The sequence below is a fragment of the Durotheca rogersii genome, assembly GCF_024521655.1.
Source record: "Durotheca rogersii strain YMJ 92031201 chromosome Unknown GGS23scaffold_5, whole genome shotgun sequence".
Taxonomy (NCBI): domain Eukaryota; kingdom Fungi; phylum Ascomycota; class Sordariomycetes; order Xylariales; family Xylariaceae; genus Durotheca; species Durotheca rogersii.
The window spans coordinates 1,047,332-1,069,986 of record NW_026251236.1 but is presented as its reverse complement, the minus strand read 5'-3'; the positions used below and the strand labels follow the sequence as shown (position 1 = coordinate 1,069,986).

General features: G+C 52.3%; 8 protein-coding genes across 8 annotated transcripts; 4 read left to right on the top strand and 4 right to left on the bottom strand.

Moving 5' to 3' along the window:
- Nucleotides 1–1,355: 1,355 nt before the first annotated feature.
- GGS23DRAFT_603856 (DUF89-domain-containing protein) lies at nt 1,356–3,147 on the top strand (the record flags this gene model as incomplete). Its single annotated transcript, XM_051519526.1, has 6 exons — nt 1,356–1,377; nt 1,464–1,534; nt 1,592–1,722; nt 1,812–1,928; nt 1,992–2,847; nt 2,917–3,147. The coding sequence occupies 6 exons, from the start codon at nt 1,356–1,358 to the stop codon at nt 3,145–3,147; spliced, it is 1,428 nt and encodes a 475-aa protein (XP_051373937.1).
- A 652-nt stretch (nt 3,148–3,799) lies between these two features.
- Nucleotides 3,800–4,368, bottom strand: GGS23DRAFT_594771 (uncharacterized protein; the record flags this gene model as incomplete). The annotated part of the gene is made up of 2 exons (XM_051518215.1): nt 3,800–4,132; nt 4,210–4,368. The coding sequence occupies 2 exons, from the start codon at nt 4,366–4,368 to the stop codon at nt 3,800–3,802; spliced, it is 492 nt and encodes a 163-aa protein (XP_051373936.1).
- A 1,899-nt stretch (nt 4,369–6,267) lies between these two features.
- Nucleotides 6,268–8,041, bottom strand: GGS23DRAFT_558266 (ubiquitin-conjugating enzyme/RWD-like protein). Its single transcript, XM_051515746.1, has 3 exons — nt 7,172–8,041; nt 6,827–7,098; nt 6,268–6,760 (listed from the first exon to the last, which is right to left on the bottom strand). The coding sequence occupies exons 1-3, from the start codon at nt 7,433–7,435 to the stop codon at nt 6,586–6,588; spliced, it is 711 nt and encodes a 236-aa protein (XP_051373935.1). The 5' UTR covers nt 7,436–8,041; the 3' UTR covers nt 6,268–6,585.
- Nucleotides 8,042–8,228: 187 nt separating this feature from the next.
- Nucleotides 8,229–10,465, top strand: GGS23DRAFT_415809 (uncharacterized protein). The gene is made up of 3 exons (XM_051513718.1): nt 8,229–8,761; nt 8,816–10,316; nt 10,370–10,465. The coding sequence occupies exons 1-2, from the start codon at nt 8,467–8,469 to the stop codon at nt 10,240–10,242; spliced, it is 1,722 nt and encodes a 573-aa protein (XP_051373934.1). The 5' UTR covers nt 8,229–8,466; the 3' UTR covers nt 10,243–10,316; nt 10,370–10,465.
- A 252-nt stretch (nt 10,466–10,717) lies between these two features.
- GGS23DRAFT_618195 (MFS general substrate transporter) lies at nt 10,718–13,219 on the bottom strand (the record flags this gene model as incomplete). Its single annotated transcript, XM_051520920.1, has 7 exons — nt 10,718–11,556; nt 11,671–11,971; nt 12,031–12,359; nt 12,466–12,749; nt 12,832–12,931; nt 12,989–13,014; nt 13,073–13,219. The coding sequence occupies 7 exons, from the start codon at nt 13,217–13,219 to the stop codon at nt 11,001–11,003; spliced, it is 1,743 nt and encodes a 580-aa protein (XP_051373933.1). The 3' UTR covers nt 10,718–11,000.
- Nucleotides 13,220–15,207: 1,988 nt separating this feature from the next.
- On the top strand, nt 15,208–16,079 carry GGS23DRAFT_558247 (uncharacterized protein). Its single transcript, XM_051515745.1, has one exon. The coding sequence runs from the start codon at nt 15,541–15,543 to the stop codon at nt 15,973–15,975; it is 435 nt and encodes a 144-aa protein (XP_051373932.1). The 5' UTR covers nt 15,208–15,540; the 3' UTR covers nt 15,976–16,079.
- Nucleotides 16,080–16,335: 256 nt separating this feature from the next.
- GGS23DRAFT_415699 (succinyl-CoA synthetase-like protein) lies at nt 16,336–18,033 on the bottom strand. The gene is made up of 5 exons (XM_051513717.1): nt 17,760–18,033; nt 17,628–17,656; nt 17,388–17,514; nt 17,214–17,302; nt 16,336–17,152 (listed from the first exon to the last, which is right to left on the bottom strand). Exons 1-5 carry the CDS (start codon nt 17,924–17,926, stop codon nt 16,563–16,565), a joined length of 1,002 nt encoding a protein of 333 aa, XP_051373931.1. The 5' UTR covers nt 17,927–18,033; the 3' UTR covers nt 16,336–16,562.
- A 1,258-nt stretch (nt 18,034–19,291) lies between these two features.
- GGS23DRAFT_415675 (26S proteasome subunit P45) lies at nt 19,292–21,305 on the top strand. Its single transcript, XM_051513716.1, has 4 exons — nt 19,292–19,492; nt 19,561–19,620; nt 19,742–20,548; nt 20,620–21,305. Exons 1-4 carry the CDS (start codon nt 19,490–19,492, stop codon nt 21,124–21,126), a joined length of 1,377 nt encoding a protein of 458 aa, XP_051373930.1. The 5' UTR covers nt 19,292–19,489; the 3' UTR covers nt 21,127–21,305.
- Nucleotides 21,306–22,655: the final 1,350 nt, after the last annotated feature.

The following is a 22,655-nucleotide window of genomic DNA, read 5'->3' as shown; positions in this document are numbered from 1 at the left end:
ACCAATGCCACTATTACTACGGAAGTAGGGCTGATGCCGCAGCGCTGGACTTGGTTGTGAATTGATAAGGCAACTCAACTAATACTTAGGCATTAGGTCTATATACCTACGCCCGGCTGGGTTACTTGGGTAAGTAGGTTTCGACCCTGCAACATTATAGTGCCAGAGAGCTTATTGGAATGCATACGACACAGTAGCAGGGCGTCTAGGAAGATACTATGACAATTCTTCTGTCACGTAGCTAAGCTAGAAGCTACACTGGGGGGGGAGGGGGTGAGCACGCGCAAGGAGCAATCTCACGAGCGACTAAGGGCGAAAAATGGGAAGAAAAGGTCTCGTTCTATCTAAAAACTAACTGAAGGAATAGAAGCAATAGGAGCGTATATATACCTAGTAACTCCCCTTGCTGAGTTAAGCCACGAAGAGGTGCGAGCTAAGAGCGGCCTCTACGTGTCGCTCTACGTGACATCTTGACATACCTAAGTACCTACACCAAACGACAAACAACTGCTGTACGCGTGTCCACTCAAACTACCTATCTGCGACGAGCGAAGCAAAGAGCAACAAGACAGGGGCAAACAAGTTCTTCCTATTAACCTTCATCGTTGGGGCACCATCTTGCCATATACCTATGTAGAACCGATAATATCACTAGGGCTCCAAGTTGAATGAAAAAAGCCACAAGAAATACGCATCAGGGGCCTAGAACGTTGTTGATTTCATCTGCGCGAGGAAAGAGTGGATGGAAGCCAACCAGGTATCTGGTGATGGTCGCCGTACCGGCCCAGATCCAAGTCCTCTCGGGCTTCTAACGGAAACGCCTCCTATAGCTGGGTAGGTATAATGTCCCGCCCCGCGATACCGTGTCCTTGAGCAACTTCCCTACCCGACAAATCGCCGGCGGCGGGACCTCGGAGGCTCTAGCACCCGCTGAACGGAGCTCACCTATGCGAGGTACCGTTGGTTGGGTGCCTCCCCCTCTCCCTATCCCATTGTATAGTAATGCGTTTACCTAGGTACGTGTAGTTGTCCGGGATGATAATGATATGTAACAATACCATAACACGCATTTAACGGGGGTGTTGCGGAGCTACCCCACCAGGATACCCCGCCATCACCCTTCCTCCAAGTACGGAGTTAACGTACCTGGGTACCAGCAAGCAAGCATCCAAGAAATATTACAGTCGCTCGGGTTTTTTTTAAAGCACGCAACCGAAACTATCCCCCTCCTCCTCCTCCTCTCCCTGGACGGCGTATGTTCGGATCGCCATCGAGAACAAGTCGTATGCGGCAGGATTCTGAAGTACCCGTCTCTAGGCATCTCTTTCCTGAGGGCCGTAGGTCCTTCCGCCACTATGGAGTTCGACACCAAGACCCGTGAGTTTCTTCCCACGTTGAACCGCCCTCCGAGTGCTTCTTGCGACTATGAGCTGACTGAGGTTCCTTACTCCGCTGCCCACTAGCCCCATACCGGACAGGCGACAAGTCGTCCTTCGCGTACGTGTCCGCTCGAGATCGGTGGCCTGTTATCATCGTCAGTCCCCTGCCCTTCACGACCTGTCTCCACGCCTACTGACCTTTCCGTGTCGAGACCCAAGCGATCGACGATGTCTATCGGTCCGTTACGGAGAGTGACGACTCGGCAAAGCAGGAAGAGGGGAAGAAGATCATAGCGGAGCTGGCGCGGCTCAAATACGAGCTTCAGCACGACCGTCAACTCACGTATGCGCTGCCATTTCCATACCGTTCGGGCCGCTTTTGCCAGCCAGTGGGCCTGCGAAAGTGAACACTTCGGATTGACCAACTCATAGCCCTATTAGAGACGACGGGAAAGCCGATGTATCTGTATATAACCACGAACTGGAGCAGCTGGGGACCCCTAACTGGTTCGACATACCGTGGCTCTTCTGCGAATGCTATCTGTATAGGTATTATGAGCTCTAATGGACGAATTCTGCAAATCAGGCCGGACTGACACCCGGGGGATGAAGGCGCATCAACACCTCCTTTAGCTTATCGACGCACTGGAAGACCTACGATGTGTTTTACCGGCAGAAGATCAACACTTTCCGGTCGTCTCGCCCTGCCGTTCTTGAGCTCGCTGCTCGGTATAAAGACCTGATTACCCAGATGGGACACGATAGACGAAAGACCGAGGCCGGACGCGACGAGGCGCAACGGATCCTGTTTTTCGAGATGTGCGAAATATGCCTGTGGGGCAATGCTACCGATTTGTCTCTCCTGACCAGCCTCACCTATGAAGATATTCAGAAGCTCCAAGGATCGGAGGCCAGAAAGGCTTCCGAGAAGAACATTCTGGTCAATGACCTGGGAGATGCCTACGAGGTATTGAAGAAGTCGCAGAGGGAGGGCAAGAAGGAGCGTCGAGTGGACATAGTCCTCGACAATGCTGGCTTTGAGCTATACGTGGATCTCATCCTCGCCGGCTACTTACTATCTTCCGGCCTTGCTACCCTCGTCGTTCTCCATCCCAAATCGATCCCCTGGTTTGTATCAGATGTCGTACCCGGGGATTTTGCCGCATTTCTTGGTGCTCTAGCTGACCCAAAGCGGTTCTACGAAACTCCATCCGACGATGAAAAGCTCCAGGACAAAACTCCACCTCCTCTGTCGGAGAAGGACTCTGCAGATCTTGGCTTCCTGTTCCAGGAGTGGACCCGGATGCACGCGGAGGGCCAACTTATATTGAGACCGAACGCGTTTTGGACGTACCCCGGTGGCTATTGGAGGCTTCCGTCTGTAGAAAAGAATCTTTACGAAGATCTAAAGAATAGCGAGCTGGTAATTTTCAAGGGCGACCTGAACTACCGGAAGTTAACGGGTGATGTAAGTCTTCTCGAGCTCTCCGGGTGAATGTATTGATGATTACCTGTCTAACACGTACTTATGGACTAGGCCGCGTGGGATCCCTCAACGCCATTCACCGAAGCTATCGGGCCGCTTGGTCCCGGATCCGGCGTCAATGTCCTCGCACTTCGAACGTGCAAAGCCGATGTGGTTGTCGGACTCACGCCAGGACAAGACGAAGAGATTCGGGAGAAAGAGGAAGGAGGTGGAGATGGTGGCGCTAGGAAATGGGCGTGGAATGGCAAGTGGGCAGTGGTGTCGTTTTCGCAGGGTAGATAATTCCCTTGCGCTCCTAGACAGATAAATTCACCCCCAATCTTAGAACTAATAGAACACATCCTCCCGGTTCCCTTTCAAGGCAGTTTCTGGCTGAGTATCCTTAATATGGCACAGCTTATCACGAATTGGGAGTGCCGGCATCAGCCAGCATGGTCCCAGATCCGAACACCGCTCGACCTGGGTGAAACAGGAAAAGGCCGAGTGCTTTCATGGCTCTCCAAGCATCGCTGACGCTAGGGTTGCTGTTACGCTTGTCTGCTCATCGACGCCGAAAGAGGGACGAACTGTCGATATGCGTGTTCATCGGCTAATATGTAGGGACGCGGATAAGCTAACTAGAGGAAGGCTCCCAGACCATATCTTAGGAATGCCAAGCACAATAAAAACACCTTGGGAGCGCAGCCTGGCCTCCAACGATAACATACTCCAGATAACTTATCGTAGGTACCTATACCTAAACTATCTATATCTGATATGTACCCGTCATTGTGTCGATCTGCTCGAGCTAGATCAGATACGCAACGATATTTACCATCGCCATACCAATTTGAATGCCGAAGTCTCCACTCAGAAATGCCTTCGTCTCCTAGCGAACCATGAACCGGCAGGCTCCATTCCCCACGGCTATGGCTCGCGGGATCTTGCCGCTAGCCTACTCTTCAGCCTCAGCCGTATCGGCCTCCGTCTTGACCTTCTTGACCCCATTAGTCAATTTCACACCACCGGCCTTCCCGTCGGGGCTAGACGGCAGCCGGCTGTAGATCCAACGACCGGAAAAGAAGGCGGCGGCGGACCAGGTCCAGAGCAGCAGGGCAACGCTGAAGGTAAGGAAGAGGGTCGGCACGAGGAAGAGGGTGGCTACACCAACCCAGAAGAGGATGAATACGACGGCGGCGACGAGCGCGAAGGCAACGGTGCTCGTGGCGAAGCTGATGAAGAGGAACAGGGGGACGGCAGAGAGGAAGAGCTGGAAGGAAACGAAGGACTAGCGAGACGGCAAAGTCAGCTTGGGCCATCGTAGCTGGTTATCGAAGGGGATGGGACATCCAGAGAGGAGCTCACAAATAGAATAGGTCTTTCGATAGCCAGGCGACGAACCCAGTCATAAGCCTGCTGCCGCGTGAACGGGCTCACGACCCTGTCGACTTGACGTTGACCGTAGGCCAGCAGCTCGCCGGCTTTAGACTTGGCGGCCGAGGAGACGACGTTGCCGGCGGCCATGGTGGGAACAAGTGCTGGGAGAGAAGAAAAACTAATATCGATGGGAAGAGGGGAAAACACACGAAAGAAGTGTGAGGTTATAAAGCCGAGTTGTGGACTGAAGTATCTGGGACAACTCGGTTACCAACCAATAGTCATAGCTGAGTGGTTTGAACGTGGTAGAACTGCACGCACAGAACAGAATTTGAGTGAAAAGGGCGTGGGAGCGTGGTGGCCGTGACAGAATATGTGTGTGAAGCCATACGTGCTGATGGAGCTGGGAGGGATGGGACGATGATAGGCGTAGAGGGACGCTGGAGGAAGAGCGCTGTGACGTCTTGTCGTACGGCTCGACTCGTGCCAGCGACCAGAGCGCGTTTCCGAAGTGGACTCTGGGCAGGTTAGGTACCTAAGTTGGGCGCTGGGAGCTGGCTGGCATTGAGGTACCCAATGAGGTATCATGTACAATACCCAGACAGGTACCTCAGGAGGTTAGGAGACACTTTAGGTACTAAGCCACCTCTAGGTGGCTCTAGGTATAGGCCGATTGTGAAATTACAGCCATGTGCTGGGCCGCGTGAGCGGACTCCGGTGATTATAAGAACGGAAATTCGAAGACCCGTCGCCTTGTCTCCATCAAATCCCCCAATCAACCCAATTCTCTCTTCGCCCGCGAGTCCATTCATAGAGACGGCCAACTTCTAGGCGGTTTGGGTTAGAGTAGGCGACTTACACACCTACTCCTTAGGCAGTGCCCCTCGGATGTAATTGTATATGCAGTACAACCGTTGGATAGCTTCGATGGCCCATATATCTATATAGGTAGGCAGGCATACCATCGGGTCGGTTGCCGGGACCAGACGCGGGAGAAGAAGCGTCCCACGTCTTCCTTGGACGATATCCCGTTGCGGGCTTTTAGACCTAGGAAGGGCTGAATTTTCACTGGGTACAGACTCTCGAGCCAGCCTACGAGAGGTCATCCATTCCACGACAATCCCCGAAACCTGTCTCACGTTCCCACTTTCGCTGGAGGGGTGATGCATTTAGATGGTAGACACTTTTGAGTTAGCATTGAGAAGTGACGATCGCATAATGGGTCCATGAGGTGCCCGAAGAATGCTGCCAGCTTCACCATGTAGGTATGTTCTCGTTAATATCATGAGCCTCTATCATGACAATCACCACCGTAAAGGCTTTCAGTGTGTGCCCAATTAGTAGTCCCTGGTCGTTGGTAACTAGATCCCTTGCAAGACTAGCCGGCATCGGCTTTAAAGCAACCTCAGCTCGACAGTAGCATTGGTTGCTCAATATGGATACGGCGGCACATCGTGACCGGTGCTCGTAGGTGTCCCAGCTTAGTCGTCGGGATTGTGGCTTCGGCGTCGTGTCAACCGCCTAGTGGCTTCCCCCCCTCTCCCCCCCTCTCTCTTCTATTCTTACCGATTATTTGGCGGTGGCTCTACTATCTTTCTCCTCCTCATATGGTACGGGGTCTCCTACGGAGCCGGAGCAATATGGCTTGTGCGAGAATATCTGGGCGATCGAGGCACGCCAGCCCCTCATGCGGACATCTCGTTTCTATATGAGAGGTTTGGATGAATCATGCTGCAACTACAACTACATCCGAGCCCTGGCAAGGCTGGGATCCCAGTAAATATTTTGAGATCGCCTAGTGTTGTTTACTTCGACCAGCACCCGATGATTTGGGCTCCACAGGCCGCTGTTGAGACTCAATCTCGACATAACAGGTAGTATCCTTTTAGAAACGGGTCCCGTAATGACATCGCACGTCTGCTTAAAGCTTGCTATCTTGCTTCCGTCTAGCGGTGGCCGGTGCCCGGTGGCGACACTTTTGCATTTTGCGGTACTGCTTAGGAACTGGCCGTCGGATGGCTTTGCCGAAGCTTCGCCCACATGCCAGATGAGACCGAACGCATGTTTATTACCATATTCTAAGACTACCTGGATTTCGGCAGATACATAATAGAAATATCACCCGATGATCCTTGACGCCGAACTCCTCGTGTGCCGAAGTCTGTGAAGATACATCTAGCCATAATTCCTGACACACCTGGTGCAGACGCTCCAGTTTTGTTACCAATGCGAGGAATCGTGCTCTCGTCCTCGGGTTCCGATACCAACCGCGACCATGTCAGCCTATTGCGCCAGTCGTGGCGTGCGATGTACAGAAGGCAGCTAGCTGCAATTCATCAGTTGACGAAAAAGAGGCACATTATACTAAGGCTCCCCTAGTAAACGGGCGGTAATGTCACCCATGTAAGCTTCCTCCAGCTCGTAGTCCTGACCATCTAGTCGGTCGATACCGAAAAACTGAAAGGCTTCGACGACTCGATCGATATCAAACCCCATATTCACGAATCTATTAATGAGGTCCTTGTTGTAGCCCTGATATCTGCAGAGATCCTCGTCAGCCTGTACGCAGTCACACACCCGGGATCCCGTCCCCCCAGGACCATACCTGCTGTCGTCGACTTGCTGAGGAACAATCGGGGTTCGCGGGTTGACAGACTGGAAATTAGGATTCCGAGGAGCACCGGCATGGAGGACGGCCCATTCGTGAGCCTTTTTGTTGAATGCCTCTCTATCGTGTATCATCATCTTGGCTACTTCGGCGTCTTGAGGGTCTTTGGGCTCTGGACTTTCGAAAAGGCCCTGGAGAGATAAGAGTGTTGACTTGATGGTCAGGACAGGGGACCAGGCAGAGCTGAGGGTATCGAGACAGATCGCGCCCTGTGGGTTGGTTCCATCGGTATTCAGCATGGTGGTATGGTAGGCACGAGCACATATTCTGGAATGAACTCACGGTCTGACTACTGATGTTCGGGTGCCAAACTTTGGTATCAAACTTCATCACTGGAGGTCGGAATGGATATTCGCTCGGAATCCTAACATCGACGATGAACCGGCCGCCCTCGTATGGAGTCCCTGGCGGGCCGGGTATGAGGGCCTTAAGATGCGTGAGGTCGCCGGTGTTATTGGCTGGCTGGGCGGTAATCCCAGAAGTCTTGGAGTCGGCTTCCATATCAGATAGCTCCTTCGCCACGCGACGTGCCCTACTAGACGCCATTGCTTCCTCGGGGATTTATTCGTCTTTTCTCGACTAGGCCGGCGTGGCAAGAGGCTGTATTCGCCGTATCGAGCCGGTGTATCGCGTCAGAACCGGTAGTCGGGTAGCCAGATACGTAGAATCGATGTACCCCTGTAGGTTTGCGGGTATGTCAAGGGAAGGGGGAGGAGGAGGAGGAGAAGGAAGGCGTAGGGGTAGGAGCAACAGGTAGCGGGAGGCCTAGCAACGATATGGCAGCTTGCTCTTGTTTATATAGAAGCGCAAGGGGTAGTTACAGAAGATAGGAAGATCTAACACGGCAAAGGAAAGCGGAAGTAAAGCTCTGGCGAGAGGAATAGAAAGGGGTGGGAACTATTCATAGCCTCGTGCCGGGTGTTGCAGGATAGGGACGGACGAAGTGGACAGGATTCGACGCCAGCACGGAATTCGGTAGAAAAAACTACGTAGACGTATGCTGTAGGTTAGGTAGGCCGCCTAACAGGTGATCGGTGGTGGTTACAGCTGCCGTGTGGAACGTGAAGGGTAACGACCTCTGGGGATTTTTAGGAGGTGGCACGGTCCTTACGTGACGCCCGGTCCGAAAATGCATGCAAGATTGAAGGTACCAGCAACCCCGCTCCACAGGTACCGCACATTGGGAGGTACCCAGAAGATACCTGAGGTACTTACGTATGAGTCTCTGGACTTGTGGGCTGAGGGGGGTCGGCACCATATTATCCCCATTCCGACCATCCAATGGCAATTGATCGGATTCGGATTAGGAACCCATCTCGGGGCATTTCTAGCCCCGCCGTGGTAGTATGTATGACGCTACCTGAATTACCTACCTGAGCCGTCTTCATCTTCACTCCAGCAAGCACGTAAACGTTGCCGCCCCATAGATCCAGTTACTTCTTTCTATCCGCGAACGATACCGGTCCGATTTACGCCCAGAAACGCCTCCAGCCTCGCTCCCCATCGCCGGCTTGGTTGGCCTCTACCGTCTGCTACATCATCCCGAAACTCGATACCTACTCTATGCGAATCTTAACATGGCTACGACTACCGCCGTATTGACGACGGCACGGAAGAAGGATGCCAATATCCCGCCCGAGAACGAACGGTTCCTGCGATGTTGTGCCGATATTGCCAACGCCCTTATCGAGGACCATGAAGCCTCGAAGGACCCCAAAACGCCTCGTCGGGACGTTAATCTCAACAGCCTACGTTCCAAGTTCTCGAGGAAGCATAAGATCGCCAGCATGCCCCCGCTGACTGCCATCATCGCTGCCGTCCCGGAACAATACAAGAAGTACATCATGCCCAAGCTGGTCGCGAAGCCTATCCGTAAGTCGTCGTTCACCTTGTACCACTCTTCCGCTGACTGTTATACCCATCTAGGCACTTCCTCCGGTATTGCCGTTGTCGCGGTTATGTGCAAGCCCCATCGTTGCCCTCACATCGCCTATACCGGAAACATCTGCGTCTACTGCCCGGGAGGCCCTGACTCCGATTTTGAATACAGCACACAATCCTATACCGGTTACGAGCCAACGTCGATGCGCGCCATCCGTGCCCGCTACGATCCTTTCGAACAAGCTCGCGGCCGTGTCGACCAGCTTAAGTCTCTCGGGCATTCGGTCGACAAGGTTGAATACATAATTATGGGCGGCACGTTCATGTCGTTGCCTGTACCATACCGGGAGGAATTCATCTCCCAACTCCACAATGCGCTAAGCGGTTACCAGACGAAAAACGTCGATGAAGCGGTTGAGGCAGGAGAGATGAGCAACGTGAAATGCGTGGGAATTACTATTGAGACCCGTCCTGATTACTGTCTGCAACCACACTTGACAGATATGCTCCGTTACGGATGTACGCGACTAGAAGTCGGAGTCCAGTCTTTGTACGAGGACGTTGCGCGAGATACGAACCGGGGACATACGGTGGCTGCAGTTGCAGAAACATTTTGCCTCGCGAAGGATGCCGGGTTCAAAGTTGTTTCTCACATGATGCCTGACCTGCCCAATGTAGGCATGGAGAGGGATCTAGATCAATTTAGGGAATACTTCGAGAACCCGGCATTTCGAACAGACGGGCTTAAAATCTACCCCACGCTAGTGATCCGTGGCACAGGCCTGTACGAGCTGTGGCGGACCGGCCGGTATCAGAACTATACCCCAAACACGCTCATTGATGTGGTCGCAAGGATACTGGCACTCGTACCGCCATGGACGAGAATATATCGAGTCCAAAGAGACATCCCCATGCCTCTAGTAACATCAGGTGTCGAGAACGGGAACCTGAGGGAGCTGGCCCTTGCTCGAATGAAAGATTTCGGCACGGCTTGCCGCGACGTAAGGACGCGTGAAGTCGGTATCAACGAAGTGAAGCACAAAATTCGACCAAATCAGATAGAGTTGGTTCGTAGGGACTACACGGCTAACGGTGGATGGGAGACTTTCCTAGCTTACGAAGACCCCAAGCTGGATATCCTGGTCGCGCTGCTTCGGCTGCGCAGGTGTACAAAGAAATACACCTACCGCGAAGAACTGACTGGGCAGAAAACCAGTCTAGTCAGAGAGCTACACGTCTATGGGACTGCTGTGCCAGTCCATGCCCGGGACCCTAAGAAGTTCCAGCACCAAGGCTTTGGTACTCTTCTCATGGAAGAAGCGGAGCGTATCGCGCGTGAGGAACACGGAAGCGACAAGATCAGCGTCATAAGTGGTGTGGGGGTGCGAAGTTATTACAGGAAACTCGGGTATTGGTTAGACGGACCGTATATGAGCAAATGGCTCGACGGCCAACCCCAAAAGCAACCTTGAGTGCGATGAGCACCCGCTTCCACTCCAACATCACTCGAGTCCATTGGACTCGCAATTGGTCTGACAATGTACCTGTACGCAATCCCTCAGCTTGCCATCCTTAACAGATGCTAACCATTCATCTAAGCTATTACCAAGATGCATGAATTGTATAGCTACTCGTCCAAGGACCAACCCCAACCGGCAAGCCATGACGTGGGATACCTAGCTTCCGCCATACACACATACTGTAGAGACGGTGGTGCAGTTCCGCCCATCGAGGCTTAGCATCTGTCTAACAATATCGGGAACCCAGCCATCAGACCTAATATAAATACCTGCGTTTTAGGCGAAAGACCAGCTACAAGCCAGTGTGAAGCGCGAGATGCGCATGGAAACGAGCAAGCCTAGTATATGGCCTTTGGTAAAGCATGGGCTAAGACGAGTTGCTATACTGATAGCCTCGCTACCAGCGATACGAGGGTTCGTTTCCCACAGGGAATGTCACTGCCTATCTGGAAGTTAACGGCTGGACTAGGTCTCTTGTAGTATAATATTCCCCTTAGGATCTCATTCGGGGAGGCATTTGTCGCATCGCAGCCATTCTCATGTATACGTATATACGTATATATGTATATATATGTAGGTGATGCAGGACCTTACCACCATCCCCAAGATGGAGCAGGCTCCATTTCCCAGGATAATTGTGATGATAGCGATCCAAATCATCTGAGACCTCAAGTCTGGCCGAATCCCGAGCATTACTTTCTGACTATCGATCATGCCTCGGTCTTCTCTGCGTGCTTTACTCGCTCGACACTAGCCTCGACCTTTTCCGTCATAAGTTCTTTGACGCCCTTCATCAACGCCACAGCAACGATAGCGAGCACAACGAATGGAATAATACTCGCCCATGCCAGTCGATAGGCATACGTATATTCCCACTTACTCGCCTCGATAGCCGCTTCCCAAATCTCGGGAGTGGCGCTCTCAACGCCGGACCCTGCTGTACCCGCCTCGAGAGCCTTCAACAACGCCGGCACACTGCTCTCAGGCAAGCCCGCGCTAAGAGCCGCTCCGCCAACAGCCGGAGCGTAATGAGTGCTAAGGCGGCCATTTATGATAGCATTTAGGACCGCTGATCCGAAAGCACCGCCGATGGCGCGCATGGAGAAGGCAAGGCCAGTCGCTGTAGAGAGGTAGGCATGCGGCGAAGTAAACTGAACGCAGGCGACTAGGAGGGTCAAGGGGCCACATTGTCCGATGGCCGCTATTACGTTGATTCCTATCTGGGCCTTGCTCCACGACGGCTGGATGGTCGAATAACAGATGGTCCTAAATCACGCATATTCATCCATCAGTTTCGTCTCAGTTATTTTTCGACTGGCCTCGGGGTTATCTCGCCGGTCACCGCTATCGACGACGACTGCAAGACGGGAGGCAACTTACGTAACGAGGAATACAATAAAGGTAACGACTAAGGGCGACTTAAGATCCTTATACTTGGTAGCATACCAAGTAATTGGCAACGACGCAAATAAGACAGGTATCTGGTAAGCAAGCTGCCTAATCGAGATACTCCAAGAGTTGGACTCGAAGCCCAGGTGAAGGATTATTTGGGGCACGACCGAGTTGACCGCGCTATAGAAGATCCAACCTTCTACCGCGAACGCAAAGACCGAATATGTAAAGTTGAGATTTTTCTGGAAGAAAACGTGCGCTACAAGCCCGTCGGGTCTTCCCTTCCACTCTGGCACTATGTTAGCGAGAGCCGGCGGCAATGTTTACGGATAGCAGCTGTTTGCATACCATAGAGAGAGAAGACGACCAACAACGCCAGGCCTAAGGCTACCGGCACGGCGACATGGGGATCCGACCAAGGATACGCTCCACCAGCCCAATCAAGACCGAGGAGCATGAGTGTCGCACTGCTAACGAAGAGTACGGACCCGATAGGATCGCAGGCCCAGACATACTCTTTGAAAGACATCTTTGGATAGTCAACATTTTTCGGCGGCCAGTAGAAGAAAAAGAACCCGAGCGAGGTGATTCCGTGAAAGGCGGCTTGGATCCAGAAGATATATCGCCATCCGCCAGCATCGATATTCGTTACCGCACCTGCACCCAGACTCCCGATCCTGTTCCCCTTTGCATCAGCCTACCAACCACTTGAGCGCCGTTTTCGAGCCACCATTTAGGCTCAAGGACGATTTGCTTTCTTTTCAAGGAAGTGTGCGCACTTACAACCCACCAACGGCACCTCCCACGAAACCAAGACTGTTGGCGACGGCGCGATATTTTAGAGGCAGGATCTCGGAAGGAATTGCGTGACAAATAGAGATTGTTGCCAGCGTGGTGCCGATAAGAATGCCACCAACGATGAGCATATTCATCGACGTAGCTTTGGCAGATATGACCGCGCCTACGAACGCGATCAAGGGCGGCACGGCGGCAAGGTACTTCCTGTTAAGGACATCGGATAGGCGGCCCACTATTGGCGAGAGGACGGATTGCATGAGTAACGGGCCCTAAGAGTTTCCTGTTAACTTCGGGGCGCCGCCGAGGATGAGCAGACAAGTAAATAGCAGAGAGAGAGCGGGTCATCCGTACCTGGATGATCCAACCGGCCAGCGCGGGTTCTCCTACATCACGAATGATGAAGGCAATGACAGACCCTGCAGCCACGACAACGAAAACTTGCGCTGTGACACTGTTGGGTTTAGTAAGTAGCTGTGACTGGTTGGCATAGCCGGATTCTACCACTTACGCGAAGCAGGTTATGAATACCACGAGCTAATCCTCGCGTTGTGAGCTCGTGTAAATTTGGACGAAGAGGATGAGGATCACGTACCCACGATCTCCATCCTAACTTGACATGCTCGAGATCTTCGCCTGCCCGTTGGTTAACCGGCACGGCCACAACATTATCCTCGGGAGCCGGCGCGGCCTTCTCGTCCTCCGCGAAAGTCGCAGCTGGCTTCTCTGTCCCTGTAGACATGACAAGCAAATTGCGATCAGCTGGAAGGCAGCACAGGGCCGAGTGTGATTTCAAACGAAACAGAGGGCCTTGATCCTTGCAAGCACATCGGACCTCGTTCTTGATGTGTGCGATAACCACAGGAATCACAGGAGGATTCAACATCCAGGGTCGGGCTCCCGTGTTATATAATATTACCACACACCAGGCTCATGATCAACGACCGCGTAATACAACGCATGGGAAGCAAGCTCCAGTCTTCCCAGTCCCTCCCGGCAGAAGCTCTAGCTCACTTGGTCTGCTTACCCAGTCAATATGTCAGCTTCCCCATTTGGACCCGTCTCCGTGGATGCGGGAATCCCCCGGATCTCACACGGCAGTTATATTGTTGTCCTCTCAGTGGAAAACTCTGTGCGGGGGCTGAACGTGGGGATTTGGGGAAGCCCATGGGGCAACCCTGTACCTGGCTGCTACCTTGTTCAGAACCCGGGTCAAGCTAGGGGGAGCGAGGCAGAGGGTCCCACAAAGGAGTTGGAGGATGAGGATAGTGAAGGCTTGCGACGCCATACGCTGTCGGTGTCGTTTTGACACCTGTACCAGATAGCAATTCCATAATGCAAGACCACGGCAGAATTTGTTAGTAGGTAATAGGTGGCATAGGAACCCCGCTAGGGAAGTAGAACCACCGCCGATGCCCTTGTCTCCCCTTCAGCTTCACGAAGGTTTGGGTACTGCCCATTTCCCATACATCTCTGCCTGTGTCCTGGTCCAGGGTCGCGTCCACCTACGCTAGACCTCAGTTTTACACAAACTAGTAAGGGGTCCAAAGTCTGAACCGACCCTTCTGGACACAGTCGGCAGAAGCGCCTAAAACCTCGGCTATGCTATGATATGAACGTGCCCTCCATGGTCCCAACCGCCAAACGTGGCGTACTACCGTGGGTATGAATAAGTTTACCTCGATGGCGGCCGTTTCGGAGCACCCAAGCAAGCGGGTGGGTGGGACGACCCTCGTGACGGGTGGGGAGGGAGCGAGGCTCCGGCTTGAGTATGGATTTTGTCGCTAGGGTCTCGACAATACAGGCAGGCAGGCAGGATTTGCAGCGTTGGCAGCTGTGATGGTAGACGGGGAGACTGCTAATGCTAGTACCACGAGGCCGGAACTGGGTCAGATACGCGAGCACAAGCACATCGCGTGGGTTAGCGCATTTAGTAACTCGTCGTCTGCTATTTGGGGGCCTTCTTAGTTCGCCCCCTTACCGCACAGGCACACAGCACTTCTCTTTTCGGTTCGTCATAAGTTGACGGCATATCATTCGAGTCACCTGCTGTAGGACGGCTTCTTAAGAGGGGGCTGCAATCAGAGGCGATGACGACACAGGTGACGAGGAGCTAATTGTCTGCTTGGCCAAGGCTCCTGTCCGCTTCTAGGGCGTGGGATATCGGCTGCTTTGAACACGTAGGTATAGGGTCGTCGAACCCCCAAGTCAGGTACGTCAGATTATACTGACGTGCATGAGAACCAAAACGACAATACCCTTTCTGAGGGGGCCAGGGATTTTCACGCATCGCAAAGAAGAAAAAATAGGCTTAGATCATTGTTTCCTGACTCAGGTATGACAAAGGCCAAGTAAGAGCCTGTATAGCCAGACGAAGCAAGGTTAGTGGGTGATGGTCACCAGCCAGCTGACCTTGGCTGGTGTATTCGTCGCCAGATCTAACCGCCACAACCTATCAACTCTCATGGAGACATGTAATATACAGGGCCTCCGAGAGCTGGTGGCGTTCTCTCGGCCTACCCCACGTCTAAGAAGTTCCTCTCTGCCACAGCAGGAAGCAAAACTGAAACCCGATACGATTGGAAGCCTAGACTACTACTATATACGTAGGAATAGGTAAGGGGCGCGCTCAGATCTAGGACATGAGCGTATATAGTCATTGCGTGATACAGGGCCAACGTTGGAAGATTAAGCACAATTGAAGATGTCGGCACTTGTTAAACTTATAATCCATATAACAATGTTACTCATCATCGTGCATGCCCTGTCATACTGTGATATCTGACAACGCCCCCACGATCTCTATTTCTACCTGCATTTTTGGGTGCCGGCGTGGCGTCGAGTCAGCCTCCCGAGAGCGTTATGCAGCGTTGTAAATCATGCAACCCTTAAATGCGCGGCTGGTCGTTACATCCAGCGAGGGAGCCCGTGTCGGCTGCCCCCCGCTGGCTTCTGTCGGTTAAGCTTCTGGAGTGCAAGAGGCCGCAGCGGTGGTCGCTTTATACCGAGTCTCTCTCTTCCCTCGATTCACCGATTCTGTCGTCGTATAGTGACAGTCGCTGAATGTCTCTTAACCACACCTTATTCGAGGACGACCTCGATCGACTTACTACTTCTAAATATGCGCATATAAGACTCCCTGCTTTCCGTCGCTCGCACGCTATACGGAATAAACTGACAAAATACAGTGATGGACGACAAGAGACGTACTTAGTGCTAATAATATGTGGGACATGCGGCCGGCTGTCCCTTGCCTTATTGTTGACCTACATGATATATCGGCTCCCTACCGACAATCACGCAACATTATGCCAACAACACGTCCTCTGGATAAGCCCCAACGACGTCCATTTTAACGACTTCATTATCGTTGATAACCTCAACGTGGACTCGTATAGCTCGCTGCTTAACACGCCTGTTTGTATACGCTTCTCGCTGACTGTAATAGTAACGCTTAGATGGTTAGCTGGTAGGTTTCCTACGTTGGATCATCTATAAGCTAGAATTGCGACGGGCGTCGAGACGGCCATCTTACACGGGCCATTCGTGATCGCTCAGGGGGGTGGAAATGTACCACTCACCTCTTTTCTGCGTGCCATCCCACAACCACTCGAGGACAGTAGGCCATTAGGAGATGGTCTCAGTTGATGAAGCACCATGTACTTCGGGTCTATCCGTCCAGCTCACGGCCTGGGAAGAAAGCTAGTTTCTGCTACCCTAGATGAAACCTCACTTCCCCATGACAAGGTTGAGAGAGCACAATATGCGTGGTACATGGCACTGGATGCATGTTTGATGGCACTCAAAACCAGTCAGGCTTGCTGAAAAGCCATATACATCGTATAATGCACTAGCCGCCGTTCACCCCGCCGTCTATCATAGAGTAAATTAAAACGCGCAAGGAATCTCTCCTGTGGCTGTGGCGAGGACGTTGTTGGGTTTGCCAACCGTTCAAGTCTTGATGCCCCCTCTCATTTGGATACGGTTCCACGTATCCCTGGTTTCACGCCACCACGTGCCGTGCCCGTCAAATCTGCGCAGCATCTGACGGGTTCATCCCTCCGTCTCCGTACGAGACAAGCTGCTTACAGCAAATCCCGCTTGACAAACGCCTCTCTCATCGCGCGTCCGAGGCCAGCAGGCGAGCGCTCAACCACTACGCCGGCAGCTTCCAGGGCCTTGATCTTGGAATCTGCGCCGCCCTTGCCGCCGGATACAATGGCGCCGGCGTGGCCCATTCGTCGCCCTGGGGGTGCGCTAATACCCGCGATGAAGCTGACGACAGGCTTTCCACCGTTATTAGTGTTGTTCGCTTTCAGGAAGTCAGCGGCGTCTTCCTCGGCCGATCCGCCAATTTCGCCAATCATGATGATACCGTCCGTCTCCTCGTCCTTTAGGAAAACCTGGAGGCAGTCGATGAAGTTGGTACCGCTAAAGGGGTCGCCGCCAATGCCGACGACGAGAGATTGGCCGAGGCCAGCCTGAGTGGTCTGGTTGACGGCTTCGTAGGTCAGGGTGCCGGAACGCGAGACGATGCCGATACGACCACGCTTATGGATGAAACCGGGCATGATGCCGATCTTGCATTGGCCGGGTGCGATAATTCCAGGGCAGTTGGGGCCGACAAGTCGAGTTTTCGACTGCGACCTGAGGATGTCGGCAATACGAACCATGTCTTGACGGCTATGTTAGGAATAGCGACGTGTTGTGTGGGCGCTGCGCGGCCGGAAACGTACCATGCTGAGGGATGCCCTCGGTAATGCAAACGACAAGGGGAATCTCGGCGGCGACCGCCTCCTCGATGCTCGCGGCGGCCACAGGAGGACTAGGACCGAGCTCAGGTCAGCACTTCCCGCGCTAAACTCCGTCGATGTTACGCCCCTCTTTCTGCTTCCGAGCGCGACACTTACGGCACGAAGATCGCGGTAGCGGTTGCGCCAGTCTCCTTGACAGCCTCACCAACGTTGGAGAAGACCGGGAGGCCGAGATGTTGCTGTCCAGCCTTTTTGGGGTTTGTGCCTCCGACGACCTTAGTGCCTAGGCATCGACATGTTCCTGTTAGATATATCGCTCTCCCTCCCTCTCTCTCGCCAAGCGATTCGCGCCGATTTATAAACAGGCAAAAATGGGTCGGAGGGGGGTGGATTCACCGTATTCGATGGCTTGTTGGGCATGGAAACTGAATATAGAAGCGCGTTAGTACCAGGCGCCATCGTCTCGCGTTGTATGGAAAAGTCTGCATCGTGATAATGGCTCAGGAGACGGGGGCCGGGTTGACTTACGTTCCCTGCTTTCCGGTGAAGCCCTGGAAGATGACCTTGGTATCGGTATTGATGCGAAGGTTCTCGATGGTTTGAGAGTAGGGAGAAGTTGAGGAGCTGTAGGCCCGCCGCGAGAGCTGGCGCAGGACGGCGGCGCCTGGCCGCAGATGTCTCGAGAAGGCTTGCATCCTTTGCAACAATTGGCTTGCGGGAGGCAGCAGGGCGAGCTTCTTCTGGTAGATCGAGAGCTCGGGGACGGATAGAGATGGGGGTGGACGGAGGGGCAGAGAGCAAGGAGGCGGGGCGTAAGAAGGAGAAGAGCGCTTCTGGTTTTTTTTCTTTCTCTTTTTGTGGTTATTTTTATGGTGGTGACAGAAGAGGTAGGAATTAGGATATCTAGAAATGCTTCAAATTCAAGGTGTACATAACGATGCGGTAAGGAGGTACAAGATGATGTATGTCAGTACGAGGTTCGTAAGTATCTTTACCGCTCACTGCACGTTTCTGCCAGTGATATATACACGTATCCATGCACATATATTAGTGGTAAATATACTTGAGACTCCCCACGAAGGCAGGGTATCAAGACACCTACCTCTAGATAGGTACCTAGGTTGGCAGGTACCTATCCACCTGCATATAAAGTGGTACTGAGATACGTATGTATAGCTAGGAGGTACACACCGGGAATCTGAGGCTGGCCGGTAAATACCACCTATCATCGACAACATGCAACAACCCAGACACGGCACATGCGCTGGCCACATGGACCGATTATGTAATAGTACTGGATGCAAGAGCCCTTGGAGTAAGCCATTGGTATCGCTTCATTTATGCCTCAGAAGCTACCTTGTGCACCTCCTAGGTACCTACACCCAATACATACAGGTACCTACCGTACCTAGGTACCCACCTACCTCTAATGCTACCTACCTACGTAGAGGACCCACCACTAATGAATGCACTTTGCTGGACTAGGAACTTCAGGTACTAAGGTATGGATACCCAGGTACACATAACTCTCCGGGCGACACACCTGCATTAGAAGCAGGAACCTGCCCCCAATGTCCCGGGCAAGTCGGTAGAAGCACCCGATTCAACCCGATGCGATCCGGCACCCGGGTCCATGACGGGCCCGCCTTATATGGGCATACGGGCATAGCAAACCGGCGGAAGACCTAGGTGCAGGTACCTCTTGGGTAGGTAGGCAGGCGGGTATCTACCTAAGGTACATTAAGTAGGGCTGAGAGCTATCAAATGTACACACATATCGACCTAGGTAGGTAGGTAAGTACCTTTGGTAGCAACTTCTATCCGTTGTGAATTCGATAAGGTACCTCCTAGATCTCTCCATCTCATCTTCATGATTACCTAAGGAAGCCTTGGCAGGTGCAACGCGCGTTTCCCGTGGGCGCCTGATGGGGTTGTTCCCGCCTATGAGGACACAGTTGGCCGGGCCGCAGCCGCCCCGGGCAAACCACCTAACGTAACCACATCGAGTTGCTTCCCTTCGTCACCTTCAGCAAGGCTTTGTCTAACCTGCACCTTCACCCTTCGTCCCTAACCATTCCTACACACTCTCAAGACGGCATCTTCTCTATCACCAACCCCTCACTCATTTCCCGAGGTTGTGGATGATTCTCCGCCTTGGTCTCGCCCAACCGTAAATCCTCTACTGCCCAACTGCCTCGCCACCCGTCACCCCATCCACACCTTGATATTTTACCCCGAGCAGTGTTGAGCTAGTCAAGATGGTAAGTAGAGCTCGGCATGCTATCCGCGGGCACGTCGCGCTCGATGCTGATATCTCTTCTATGCTTAGGGTCAGAATCAATCTGGGATGGGCGCCGGCCAGGACGGAAAGGATGACAAGGACAAGAAGGTACGCAAATGCATTCAACATACCACTGCCTACGCCTCCTCACCCTTCGAGTTCACATAGCCCAGCTGTCTAGTCGGGCACTCCGATCATCGTCGTCTAACATATCTCTCGTCAATAGAAGGAGAAGCCAAAGTACGAACCCCCTCCTCGTCCCACCACCCGTATCGGACGCAAGAAGAGAAGGGCCGCCGGGACCTCTGCCGCGGCTAAGCTTCCCGCCGTCTACCCGACGAGCCGATGCAAACTCCGCCTGCTCCGAATGCAGCGCATCCATGACCACCTTCTTCTTGAAGAGGAATTTGTCGAGAATCAGGAACGTTTGAGAAAGGCGAAGGCGGCCAAGGACAGCACCGGGCCCACCACCGACCTCGATGCGCCCGACCGCATGGCCGACGAACGCAGCCGCGTTGATGATATGCGTGGTAGCCCTATGGGTGTTGGTACCCTGGAAGAGATGATCGACGACGACCATGCCATCGTTTCTAGCACCACCGGCCCCGAGTTCTATGTTAGTATCATGAGCTTTGTCGACAAGGACCTCCTCGAACCCGGAGCTTCCGTGCTGTTGCATCATAAGAGCGTCTCCATTGTCGGTGTGCTCACCGACGACACCGACCCGGCCGTCAATGTCATGAAACTCGACAAAGCCCCAACCGAGTCCTACGCCGATATTGGTGGGTTGGAGCAGCAGATCCAGGAGGTGAGAGAGTCGGTTGAGCTACCGCTCTTACACCCGGAGCTATACGAGGAGATGGGAATCAAGCCTCCTAAGGGTGTCATTCTCTACGGCGCCCCGGGCACTGGCAAGACGTTGTTGGCCAAAGCCGTGGCGAACCAGACCTCGGCTACATTCTTACGTATCGTGGGAAGCGAGCTGATCCAGAAGTATCTGGGTGACGGCCCTCGACTCGTCCGGCAGCTCTTTCAGGTGAGAATAACATATATCAGTCTTACGTCAGTCCTACGGAGTCGTCCCGATGTCTAACAGTGTTTCTGCAGGTGGCGGCGGAAAATGCGCCCTCCATCGTCTTCATCGACGAAATCGATGCGATTGGCACGAAGCGTTACGATTCGACGTCGGGTGGCGAGCGAGAAGTTCAGCGAACAATGTTGGAGCTGCTCAACCAGCTCGATGGCTTTGACGACCGCGGCGACGTCAAAGTAATCATGGCTACCAACAAGATCGAGACCCTAGACCCTGCCCTGATCCGACCCGGGCGCATCGACAGAAAGATACTCTTCGAGAACCCCGACCAAAATACGAAGCGCAAGATCTTCAACCTGCACACGAGCAAGATGAGCCTCAACGAAGACGTCGATCTCGACGAGTTTATTAGCCAGAAGGATGACCTCTCAGGGGCCGACATCAAGGCAATTTGCTCCGAGGCTGGGTTGATGGCTCTGCGGGAGCGGCGCATGCGGGTGCAGATGGCGGACTTCAGGGCTGCGAGGGAACGAGTGCTTCGCACAAAACAAGAAGGAGAGCCCGAAGGTCTGTACTTGTAGTGCACCACCAGCCGACATTCCAAGGTGGTCGGCGACGAGGGGGTTAGGGAAGAGACGAAGGTAATGAAGGCGTGTCACCAGGGTTGCAGCAGAGAATTACTCATAGTAGTGGACGAGAGGGGGACCTAGCACCGTCATCACGACGGCGGCACCTCATATCAGTACCATTGCGTTCTAACGATGCATATGCTCGATCACTATCCCTTGCGTGACTAGCCTCCCCGCATATCGCTATTATCTTTATTCAGACCGATACACAACATTTGCGTGGGAGTGGAGGGTGGTAGAGTACCAAGCGAAGCAGCCAAGTGGTTTGGATTGGTAATTATAGCTACTATTAGAACCACAAATCGGTTACTATCGCTTCTCGAAATCGAAAAACGGCGACTTTAAAACGAGGAAAAACGGTATTAAAATAAGGTAAGTTATTCTATTCAGAGGATAGTTATAATACGTCAAACCTCCTGTTATGCTGATTAATTTATAAGGGTAATTCCCTTACAAAAATACCCTTATAAATAACCTTGTAAATAACTCTATAAATAACTCTATAAAGAGATATCATTTAGAGGATACTTTATTTTTATTAGCTGAAAGTTCGTATACGTCGTTTTAATTAGTTAAAAGTTCGTACAACGTATTTAAAAGGGATGCATCTAATAAAACTGCAGCATACGCATCTATTACTATTTACCTACTAACGCGTTAATTTCCTACCTATTTCAATTCTATTCATATACGAATTAATCAATCGAGGTTAGTTTCTCCTCGTTCAATCCAGGTTAGTTTCTTCCTGTTTAATCTAGGTTAGTTTCCCTGTTCAATCAAGAGTCGATTGCTAATCAATCCCTTTTCGCAATTCAAACGTCGATTCCTACTTACCCCTTTTTCCCTAGCCTTCAGAGAGGTTAGTGCAGACAGTGAACGCATGTCTTCAATCCTCCTTTGTCTAGCCGTAGCTAAAACGTTTAAAGCTAACCGAAAACATACGGCCTCGTACAATGAACGCTGCTAAGTTATGTAGTACCTCTATGCGTAACCTTAATTTTTCGAAGACATAAACTTATAATACGAAAAAGGTAAACTTATTATTAATTAGAGAAAAATTTGTACATATTAAATACGATATTTTTACAAGGCGACGAGGAGACGGCTCAAGACCATATATGTATAAGAGGATTAACTGCAAACATTCTGCTTATATTTCATTGGCATATCCACTTATGTTCCCACACGGAGGCATAGGATACGATACGAACCTGCGCCTTCACGAGCATAACTATACGAAAGTAAGAAAGACATTGAGTCTCCGAGATTACTTCCGGTATTATCAATACGAAAGATCACAAAACCTATATATACCGTTTGCTTTCGCTCGGTTATTTCAACAGTTCGTTGTACGGCCCGTACCAGTGTTGGCTATTTCGTAACTATTAGTACGGATCCGTATAGTATATATCATGTTAGACTTACAGCTGCCGCCGGTCTTTTCCTCCTCTTCCCTGCGGAAAGAGCATCCAACGGCGCCG

Excerpts from the sequence above, each read along its gene's own strand:
- GGS23DRAFT_415699 (XM_051513717.1), bottom strand. The coding sequence starts at position 17,926 with ATGCAAGCCTTCTCGAGACATCTGCGGCCAGGCGCCGCCGTCCTGCGC. Across the intron at positions 17,303-17,387 it reads GCTACCGCGATCTTCGTGCC|TCCTCCTGTGGCCGCCGCGA; the intron begins GTAAGTGTCGCG and ends GCTCGGTCCTAG. Across the intron at positions 17,153-17,213 it reads CGAGGGCATCCCTCAGCATG|ACATGGTTCGTATTGCCGAC; the intron begins GTACGTTTCCGG and ends ATAGCCGTCAAG.
- GGS23DRAFT_558247 (XM_051515745.1), top strand. The coding sequence starts at position 15,541 with ATGTCTCTTAACCACACCTTATTCGAGGACGACCTCGATCGACTTACT.
- GGS23DRAFT_558266 (XM_051515746.1), bottom strand. The coding sequence starts at position 7,435 with ATGGCGTCTAGTAGGGCACGTCGCGTGGCGAAGGAGCTATCTGATATG. Across the intron at positions 7,099-7,171 it reads CGAACATCAGTAGTCAGACC|GGCGCGATCTGTCTCGATAC; the intron begins GTGAGTTCATTC and ends ACCAACCCACAG. Across the intron at positions 6,761-6,826 it reads CAGCAAGTCGACGACAGCAG|ATATCAGGGCTACAACAAGG; the intron begins GTATGGTCCTGG and ends GGATCTCTGCAG.
- GGS23DRAFT_415809 (XM_051513718.1), top strand. The coding sequence starts at position 8,467 with ATGGCTACGACTACCGCCGTATTGACGACGGCACGGAAGAAGGATGCC. Across the intron at positions 8,762-8,815 it reads GCTGGTCGCGAAGCCTATCC|GCACTTCCTCCGGTATTGCC; the intron begins GTAAGTCGTCGT and ends ATACCCATCTAG.
- GGS23DRAFT_415675 (XM_051513716.1), top strand. Across the intron at positions 19,621-19,741 it reads AGGATGACAAGGACAAGAAG|GAGAAGCCAAAGTACGAACC; the intron begins GTACGCAAATGC and ends CGTCAATAGAAG. Across the intron at positions 20,549-20,619 it reads TCGTCCGGCAGCTCTTTCAG|GTGGCGGCGGAAAATGCGCC; the intron begins GTGAGAATAACA and ends GTGTTTCTGCAG.